The sequence below is a fragment of the Hemitrygon akajei genome, chromosome 17, assembly GCF_048418815.1.
Source record: "Hemitrygon akajei chromosome 17, sHemAka1.3, whole genome shotgun sequence".
Classification (NCBI taxonomy): domain Eukaryota; kingdom Metazoa; phylum Chordata; class Chondrichthyes; order Myliobatiformes; family Dasyatidae; genus Hemitrygon; species Hemitrygon akajei.
In genome coordinates, this window is record NC_133140.1 from 64,179,051 (window position 1) to 64,189,589 (window position 10,539).

The window sequence follows — 10,539 nt, forward strand, 5'->3', positions numbered from 1 at the left end:
CCACCCGAAGCACCTTGACCCAAAACATTGACTATTCATTTCCCTCTTCAGATGCTGCCTGATCCATTAACTTCCTCCAATATTTTGTTTGTTACTCCGAGACACAGCAATTTTGTGATGCCTGATTTGTTTTTTGTGACCAAAGGATAAATGTTGGTTAGAACGTCAGGGAGAACACAGCATTTTTTTTCCAGATATTGTTGGGGTATCTTTTAATTCCAGTTGAGAGAGCAGAAAGGGCAGTGGTTTAACCATTTCATTGGAAAGATGTCTTCTCCAACCATAGCAATTCCTCAGTATTGTTACTGATCGTGATCCAGTATCTAGGGTGGGACTTGAACCCATAACCCTTGGCTTTGGAGGCAAAGATGCTAATTAAACACATTGATATTGGTGCAAAATTTGGTGTAATTATTTGAGTGAAGGAAGGATTTACAAATGTATTTATTTATTTATGTATTATTGGCATATAGTGTGGAATAAGCCTTTCAGGCCTTTCGAGCCACGCCACCCAGCAATCCCCCAAGCTTAATCACTGGACAATTTTCCAATGCCCAATTAATCTACCAACTGGTACATCCTTGGACTGTGGGAGAAAACCGGAGCACCCGGAGGAAACCCACGTGGTCACGGGGAGAACGTGCCAACTCCTTACAGGCGGCGGTGGGAATTGAACCCAGTTCGCTGGAGGTGTAAAGCATTGTGCTAGGCACCAGGTTACTGTGCCACCCCGAGAGGTAATTTGAGTTGCTGCAGTAAGGGGTAACGGCTCAGTGGCAGGTGTGTGGGCTACAAGCCACAAAAGCTGCTCACATACCTTTGATAACTTCCTTTTGAGAGAGGTGATTAATAACAAAAATAAAAAGAAGTCTGGATGTCTCGGCTATGTTTCAGATCTAAGCCCCTCTGTGATCCCCTGCAGCTGGCTTCACCAGGCATATACCTTGGTAGCCACTTACTTGGCTAACTTTTAATTTTAACTCAGTGCATACCAGGATCAGCTTGATAGACATCCATGAAATGATCCCTTTAAGATAAGAGTTTTTTTTACCATGTATCAAAGCAGACAATTTTGGCCATATTGGAGTGCCATCCATTTTTTTATTGACAATCAATCAGTTATGTTGCTCTAGACTTGCAGCTTAATTTTCAATATGGTTCAAATTGGAAACCTTACGAATTTTTGACATTATTTGTCAATCGTGGAAAGTTTTCTAGTTGTTAAGTTCATTCCAATATCAATTTATGATTTTCAGACCTATATTCATATCATAGACAGAAAAACAAAGAAGGCTCTGCCCATGAAGTTCTACACTGATGCATTGGTGGTCTATCATCATGTCAATGCCTATGAAGAGAACAACCACGTGCTTATTGACATCATTGCATATGAAGACAACAGTTTGTATGAAATGTTCTACTTAGCAAACATAAAGTTGGATGATAATGAATTTAAAAAGAAAGGCAAAAGCTTCACACTGCCACAGTGCAGAAGATTTGTAATTCCCTTGGACATTGACAAGGTTAGGTTTAATCTATATTTCTGCAATAATACATCATGGTAGAGAATGTCTGTCTTTTTGAAATGCATGGATTTCAATCACATAATTAAAGATTGTGTTTCTTACGGTGGTAACATAGCAGTTAAATTGTTTCTGTCGAAAACTTGGACTAACGATCTGGGCGTCTGAGTTCAAATCCCTCTGAAGGCAGCCAAGGGATTTGAATTTGTTTGACAATCTGCAATTTATTTACTTATTGAGATACAGCGCGGAGTCTTATTGTCATTTAACTACATACGTCTCGAATGTACATAGAAACGAGACAACGTTTCTTTGAATCAGGGTGTAAAACACATAACACACGACTACTTATGAAAGTAGGGATAAAATCTACAGATAAATCACACATAAATAACAAACTAAAGTGCATTAATATTAAATATTGTGAGGTACGGAACAGGTTAACCAGGGACACTTCGAATACCATGTGGCAGGGAGTTCAGAAGCCTAATGCCCTGGGGGAAGAAACTATTTCTCATCCTAACCGTTCTTGCTTCTAAGCATCATGGTCTCCCGCCTGATGGTAGAAAGTCAAAGAGGGTGCTGGATGGATGGGTGGGATCCTTAATGATACCAAGGGCCCTACAATTGCAACACCTGATAAATGTCCCAGAGGGATGGTAGGGAGACCCCTATAATCCTCTCAGGAGTTCTCACAGTCCTTTGTAGGGACTTCAGGTCCGATGCTTGACTGCTCCCATACCAGATGGAGATGCCTCTTGTCAGGACGCTCTCAGTGGTGCTCCTGTAAAACACAGTTAAGATGGGGGGTAGGAGTCTTGCTTATCCCAACCTTCTTAGGAAGTGGAGGCATTGTTGTGCCTTCTTGTTCAGGGAGGTGATATTAATTGCCCTTCCAGCCACGTCACCCAGCAATCTCCCAATTTAATCTGAGCCTAATCAAGGGATAATTTACAATGACCAATTAATCTACCAACCAGTAGTTCTTTGGACTGTGAGAGGAAACCAGAGCACCTGGAGGAAACCCATGCCATGAAGGGGAGAACGTTCAAACTCCTTTCAGGCAGTGACAGGAATTGAACCCGGTTCTCCTGTACTGTGCTGCTCCAGATTGCAACAACTGCCAGTAGTTCTGGCTGTAGTAACCACAGAAATCAGTGGATTGTCATAAACAAATCAGTTTCATTATTGTCTTTTAGGAGAGAAAATCTACCATCCTTGTTTGGTTTGGCCTGCATGTGATCGTAGACTCACCCAGATATAGTTGACTCTTAAAATGCCGTCTCAAATGGACTGGCAAGCCACTTATTTGTCACAATGACCTTCTCGAGTGGCAATTAGAGATGGGCAATAAGTGCTGACCTTGTCAGTGACACCCTAAAATGGTGAATCAATAAAAATTCTCATCATCTGTTCAAGATTTCAATGGAGTATATTTCAGTGAAATGCAAAGTTAAAGAAACTCCAAATGGGACAATGAACAATTGTGCCCGCTAGGCTTACAGCACACTCTTCTTAAATAAATCCTTTTTCAGAAGCAAAGTAGTTATCATTTATATACTTAATAAGAATTGGAGTTGCATCTGCCCAGAATGCTTAACAAATAATTCCCCTAACTTGGAAAAAAATATCATGCTGGGTGGACATTTACATTATTGCTTTGGGCTTTACTAGGAGCAAACAGGGATAAGGCAGGAGATATTTTATGCGATGCATTCTTATAACTTCATTCTGTGCATAATTATTATCTAATTGAAAACATGCATAGATATGCAAAATACTAAATAAACATCTGCAGGGTTTCATTTGAATGCTACAGAATTCTGAAAATGGAAATGAAATCTCCTTTTCCACAGATACTGTCAATAATTATATTAATCTTTATTTTGAAAAATTGTGGTGACGCATTATAAAACCACCTTACATGAAACAAAAATCTTGAAGTTGCACAAATGCTGCCCTGAGATTTTATTGGTAAAGTCATCCAGATCACAGAAATAAATGGTTAGGAGGAGATGGTGCTGCTCCACGTGCAAGTGAAGATGTCAAATTGATCTTCCCTGGAGTTGGTCAGTTTCGGCAATATCGGTGTTAGAAGACTAGACTGACAATCCTGTCAGAAAGAGAAGGTCTGTAACTGAAGTCCTGTGATCCAATCTTGGAAATTGTCCATTTGCAGACATTAAGTAGGCTTGTTGATGTTGCTTGTTAGACTATTGTGTGGAATATTATTGTAGAATGAACTGCTACACCATAGATCTAGGTGTCTACGGAGAGAAGATGTACAGTTTACCTACTGTAATTACTTATTGTTTTATTAGAACACCGAGATCGGCACGAACATTGTCAGACTTCATGGCACCACAGCACAGGCACTGAAGGAGCAAGATGAACATGTGTACTGCACACCTGAAGTTTTATTTGAAGGTAATAATACAATAGTGTAAGAAGGTTGCATATTTGACAATAGTGTGAACCACATGAAATATCAGTACAAGTACTGAAAAGCTTGGTCACAGAGTGTTTCTTTAAAAGAAGACAAGGACTTAGGAAAACAAAGACTTATACTGAATGGAATATTAATGGCAGGAAATCTTGAGCAACACACACAAAATGCTGCAGGAACTCAGTAAGTCAGGCAGCAACTACGGAGGAGTGTGTTCAGGCCAGGAGGCTGAATTCAAGAGCAAGAGCCTTGGCAGCTCAAATGATGGAGCAATTAAATCTGGCAATGCAAAAGGGGCTGGCACTGGATAGACAAGAACTATCTTTGAAGGTCGTGGGACTACAAGAGTTTAGAGAACTGAAGAAAGATGAAAGGATGAAATTAATACCAGCCAGTCAAAGTCAGTGAGCGCAGGTCTGATCAATGAGAGAGTCCCATTTTGGGCATTGTCATTGAAGTATACATGAACCTTAAGTTTGCGAGAACCGAACATGGGGACAGGTTGAGCAGTTCAATATGGCCGTCACAGTGGTGCAGCCAGCAGAAGAACTGAGGCAGGGTAAAGTAGGGCCTCGTGAAGTGCACAGTGAATATTGGTTCATAAACGCATCTTCCTGTTCAAAACAAATCCAGAATACCAACCAACTTGCATATATTTGAGAGAAGATCAGAGATGTTACAGGACACCTACATAGTCACATGCAAACTCCACAGTGGCAGCAACGGATGTCAGTTTTTAACCTGGTTTGCAGGAACTACAAATGAGCAACTCTATTAGCTGCACCACTGTGCTGCTCTGTAGATTAATGAGTGTAGTTTGGTTTAATATGCTCATGCAAATGCAATAGGCTCTAGAGCAGGGGTTCCCAACTTTTTTTATGCCATGGGCCAATACCATTAAGCAAGGGGTCCATGGACCCCAGGTTGGGAACCCTTGCTCGACAGTATGGCTATTATTTGCTGTCTTTCAAAGACTTGGGAAGTTTGAGGTGTGAGAAGACATTGTAAGTTTGTTCTCAGCTCAGGCCCTAGGGCATATTTGATGTTAGCCAAACTAAGTTGAAGGGATGTAGGGTTCTAAGGAAAGGTACACTGATAGAAAATAAGTTGGTATTTAATTAAAGGTATGCTGCAGCAAAGGTGGCATAAATCTGTTATTCCTCTAAATGTAAATATCCATAAAAAGATAAATTACAATGTTAAACATAAAATGAAGATGGTAGTTCGGATATAAATTCAAAATTACTGTTGTGTTAAATTCATTCAGAAAATTTGGATCTAAAGGTTCAGTGATACTAGTACTAGAGGTCATGGGTTAAAGGTGAAGGGTAAAATTAAGGGGAATGCTGGGAAACTTCTTCACGCAGGAGGTGGTGAGAGTGTGGAATGAGCTGCCAGTGGAAATGGTGGATGTGGATTCAATTTCAACATTTAAGAGAAACTTGGATGGGGGTGGAGGGGTGGTCTGAAGTGCTGTGGTTCAGGTATCGGTCGAAGGGACTATAGTTTGGAATGGACCAGATGGGCCAAAGGGCATGTTTCTATGCTGTAGTGTTCCAAGTAGATATATAATAATGGAAATGAATGCACTACATACAACGTTGTTTTTCCAGGTATAGAGCTTCCACGAATAAATTACGATTACAATGGTAAGAAGTACAGGTACATTTATGCATCCAGAGTTCAGTGGAAGCCAATTCCAACAAAGGTAGGTGTTCACATTTATATTATGTTTTTATTTGTAATGCTGCATTTCAAGGGTGTTTGCTTTCACTTTGGGATCAAACTCTTATTCTGTAACAAGAGATTCTGCAAATGCTGAAATCCAGAGTAACACGTACAACACGGTGGAGGAACTCAGCATTCTGTATGTCAGTTTCAGCTGTCAGATAATATGCAGTATGTGTACTGCTGCGGAGTTTGTCCAGGAGATTCCTCCCGTGTCGGCTGGAGTTGTGGCCTCAATTTTCCTTCCAGTATTACTGCAGTTTAATTTTTGCAGCAGTGCTTTATAAATGGAAATGGACCCTCCTTGCAATCCCACTGCATACTGACTAAAACTCATTTCTTTCCAAGATAAGTAAATGTGACATTCAGACCAGGAATTTCCTGGAGTGGGAGGAAGCAGATTGCTGGCCTGCAGAGCCAGTATTTGTCCAAGCTCCAGATGCTAAAGAGGAAGATGATGGTAAGTGTTCCTTACTCAAAATGAGAACAGTCAAAACAAGTACACGAGGGTGGGGTTAGAGAGGAAAATAAAAGGGGTGCTTAGCGGAGAATTCAGAAAACCACAATCACAATTATGTAGAAGTAGGCAAAATAGAGGAGAATGAATGCAGCTGCATTTTCAAAATATAAACACTATACCTGAATCTTATTTGAAAAAAAAAGCAGAGTAAAAAGCCCAGAGGTCAAAAATTAGAATTGAAAACTACATTTTAAACAGATACCAGGCTATTTCTTTGTCAGACAGAACTGTACTGTCCATCATAAGTGCCTTTCAACAGTGGAGCACCCATCCTTCACTTGAAAACTTGGACAGCAACTTCTAAAACATACTGGGGATTTGTACTTTCAAAATCAGTTATCACTAATTTTAAAAGTAAGCTTAGAACCAGAAACAGATAGGAACTTGCTGAATCACTCACATACTGTAGGTTGTTGTACCTGCTGTGGAAGCTCAGGGCAGCTTTCACAAAGAAATAGGTAATGCATTCTCTGGCATCCAACGAACTACTCTCTCAAAATTGGTTCTAGCGATTTTTTTTTTGAGCCACACAATTCTCTGGACCATTTCCAGCCTCTATTCTTGGGCCCCACCACCATCCCAATAGGGCTTACCTACTTATATGCAGTTGCTCCCCAGACCATAAAAAATCAATTGAATCACACAACAAAAATCACACTTAAGTAGGCTCTAACATGAAAATTTTTCTGATCTCCAAGATGGTCATTGTGGACCTCTAGTCTCACATCCAATGCAAAAGTCTCATTCCATAAATTCAGTTGGGTGGCTGATGTTATTGATTTGATATTTTCTAATTGTTTCATTTCTCATTGTTTCACCTGATTATCTGAGCAACGTGGGGAACTGAAGCTGCCCCCCCCCCCCCCCCCGGAAAGATAGTTAAAGGAACATTTAGTTATAGCAGGAATCCATAGAACTGTTCTTTTTATCAGCATGAAACTGAAAATGTTGTAAACCTGGAGTAAGTCCCGTTTGTAATTGCTTCCCTGAAAAATCACGTTTACCATGAAGCTCTATCATGCCCTTCCTGTCATGAGTTCTTCTTGTGCCAGATGGTTCGGGGGCTAGTTATTAATTGTTTTCTGTGCACTCTTGGAAGAGCAGCAAATCAAGAGACCTGCAGGCAACTGAAATAGTTACAAACTCCCCCCTGTAACCCCAGTCTGCTGCCCCCTCCCCAGTATGCAGCCAATTCCCAACAGTCTCACCCCTTTGACAAAATATTCCAATTTCTCTCTAACCTACCCACAAGTGTTACTCCAAGACTTGTCCCCTTGCTAGCCACTTAGAGTACAATGTAAAAGTATTAGGTGTGTGTGTAGACACACACACCCACCCCCCACTCCCCGAGGTAATATCTCTAATATGCTGAGGCCTTGTCTGTTTTACTGGCTGGGGAGTTCTGTAATGCTCTAAACTGTATGAGAGAAGATTTATAGATAAAGGTCAATGTATCAAGGCATACTCTAGGTATGTGTAGATTCCTGCAGTCCATATAGAAACAAAAGTGGGACTGTGAAACAGCAGAATATTTATCATGCTCTACTTTTTGAAAAAACGGGAGTAATAATTGGCAAATCTGAACTACTTTCTCACTTTTGCCCAATATATAATTAGTAAGCTGGTCATGTTGGTAAAATTCTAGATCAATGTTTCGACCTGTTGACAATACATGTGTATTTGGATGTGAAGCAATTTACTTCACTTTTCTGAAATATACAGTGAATTCAGATTTAGGGTCAACTTTAAGCAGTAGAGTAGTAGTAGATTACTCTGGTCTGGTTGTACATCAGGCCCCATTAATACTGCATGGCTTCTACATCTTTGGATTTTTATGAGGTTATTAAACATGCCTTAAGCTTGTATTTGTGTACATTTTTAGGTGTTCTGTTGTCTTCAATTGTATCTACTGATGCCAAGAAATCTTCATTTTTACTTGTGCTTGATGCAAAAACTTTCAAAGAAGTGGGCCGTGCTTCCGTTAGTGCTGATCTACATCTGGATCTTCATGGCATATTTATTCCTGAAAAGGAGCTAAGTACACAAAATTAAAAATATATTGTTTGTGAAGGAGAACAGCGAATGCCTGTTCCATGGAACTCTCACCGCCTTTTGACTAAAATAACATTAGCTATTGGACAGAAAATAAAGAGCAGAAAGCTCTCACATCTTGCTTGGAATGACTTCCTGTGAATAACTAGAGATGAACTTAGATTCAGACCTTTATGTCATGAGAAGTGTTTTAGTTAATTCATCCTCAATCAAGTTATTTTGTGGCCAAAATACAATGACAACACTATCAGCTGGGTAAAAGATTTTTAAAAAAACAAAATTCAACACACAAAATAGATTCACAATTATTGATTGACAGTGAAATAGTATATTTAAATAGATCAATACTTGCTAAGAAAGATAGTTTAAGATTACAGATTATAAAATGCCACATTATTTTGCAGGTGCAATTTATTGCTAGAAAATATACAGTATAGAAATCTATTATAAAATATTTTATCTAAGACTTTGATGTGAACTTGTTGGGTTAAACCGTCACTGACATCTTCAGTTCATAGCAAGAGAAAAATATAATTGTTTTGAAATTATATTTCTGAAATACATAATGTGAATATAATTAATGCTTTAAAAATAATTGGAATCATATTCAATTCCAATTATTGAACAAGCAGAGCTTGTTTAACTGGAAAATGAAGCTGCAACAATTTGGAGATGATTATTTATTAAAGGAAGAAACAAAGTTACAAAAAATTGCATCACAGGATAACATCCAGAAATAAAAATGATTCTGAAGTCATGAAAATTCATAGCAAACAAAATAGGCCAATGGTCTCCTCTACTGCTGCGATGAGACTATGCTCAGGTTGGAGGAAAACACCTTATATTCTGGCTGGGTAGCCTCCAACCTGTTGGCATGAACATCGATTTCTCGAACTTCCAGTAATTACCCACCCTCTTCTTCACCATTCCCCATTTCTGTTTCCCTCTCTCATCTTATCTCCTTAACTGCTCATTACATGCCTCTGGTCCTCCTCCCCCTTCCCTTTCTAACATGATCTTCTACCCTCTCCTATCAGATTCCCTCTTCTCCAGCCCTTCATCTGTTTCACCAATCAACTTCCCAGCTCTTTACTTCACCCCCCTCCCAGTTTCACCTATCACCTACCACCTTGTACTTCTTCCCTCCCCACCTTCTTACTCTGACTTCTCAGCTTCTTTTCCAGTCCTGATGAAGGGTCTCAGCCCAAAACATCGACTGTACTCTTTTTTTCCATAGAAACCGCCTGGCCTGCTGACTTCCTCCAGCAATTTATCTGTGTTGCTTTGGATTTCCAGCATGTACAGGTTTCCTCCTGTTGGCAATGATTTATCTCCTTGCAGGTGCTACATTTTTGTGTAATTCAATTGCCAAACTAATGATGAGGCTCATTGTGAGATTTATAATAGAGCTGTTGAAATTCTTACCGAAGATCGTAGAGAGCCCCAGCAAGGGTGGCTCCTGAGAAACTTGTTCAATGTCATAGCATTTGCAAAAGCATATGTCAAGAGCAGTGTAATTCCATTCAGATACACAGATATACGGTGTGCATTGCTGAAGTTGCATTTAGAATAATAAAGCAAAGACGGAGATGTGTTGGCCTGTTGTTGACGCAATGTGTGAAATATCTGTGATACACTAGGTTTTGCATCAGGAATCTGCTGCTTCAGTCCGATGGAAGATTTTGATGAATAACAAACACTGGATAGAAACTTAAATAATTGATTGTGATGTCTGTTCTGCTGTCTTAGCCATGTAGCTGTCCCCCAGTTCATTAAACCAGATTTTATCAATGTAACTGACATTATATTGTTTGTTATAATTGAACAAGTTTGTCACATTTAGTTAAATAAATTACTAAATCTATTGCAGGCATACAGTATCCACTTAATGTAGTCAGAAGACACTTACCACAGTAAAATTTTCAATAAAGAATGTGTATATGATGTACTTCAGAATCAGAATTTATTATTATTTTTCTCTTCTTCTATATTATGTAATGCATTGAACTGCTGCTGTTAAGTTAACAAATTTCACGACACATGCCACTGATTATAAACCTGATTCTGATTTTATAAATTTTAAAATGTCTGCAGCAAATTAACAGTAAATTATATTATTTATTTACATATCTAAAGCGCATGCTATTAATATTTGCTTCTGGTAAACAAAGCAGTTTCTCTGTGAACAGGTGCTGAAGACATCCTGTCCACACTGGATTACCCCAGTGGGGAAGCAAATCTGATCCAGTGCAAGTGAGAGGGTCTCAATC

At 39.3% G+C, this 10,539-nt stretch overlaps 1 protein-coding gene across 2 annotated transcripts in view; it reads left to right on the forward strand.

Annotated features, from left to right (window-relative positions):
• Positions 1 to 10,217, forward strand: part of LOC140740788 (beta,beta-carotene 15,15'-dioxygenase-like) — a 32,825-nt gene extending 22,608 nt beyond the window's left edge. For both annotated transcript variants that reach the window (XM_073070302.1, XM_073070301.1), the window contains 5 exons: positions 1,257 to 1,523; positions 3,845 to 3,950; positions 5,583 to 5,677; positions 6,046 to 6,157; positions 8,100 to 10,217. In XM_073070302.1, the coding sequence (XP_072926403.1) occupies positions 1,257 to 1,523; positions 3,845 to 3,950; positions 5,583 to 5,677; positions 6,046 to 6,157; positions 8,100 to 8,269 (750 nt within the window). In that variant the 3' untranslated portion in view covers positions 8,270 to 10,217. The remainder of the gene's footprint in view (positions 1 to 1,256; positions 1,524 to 3,844; positions 3,951 to 5,582; positions 5,678 to 6,045; positions 6,158 to 8,099) is intronic.
• The last annotated feature ends 322 nt before the right edge of the window (positions 10,218 to 10,539 follow it).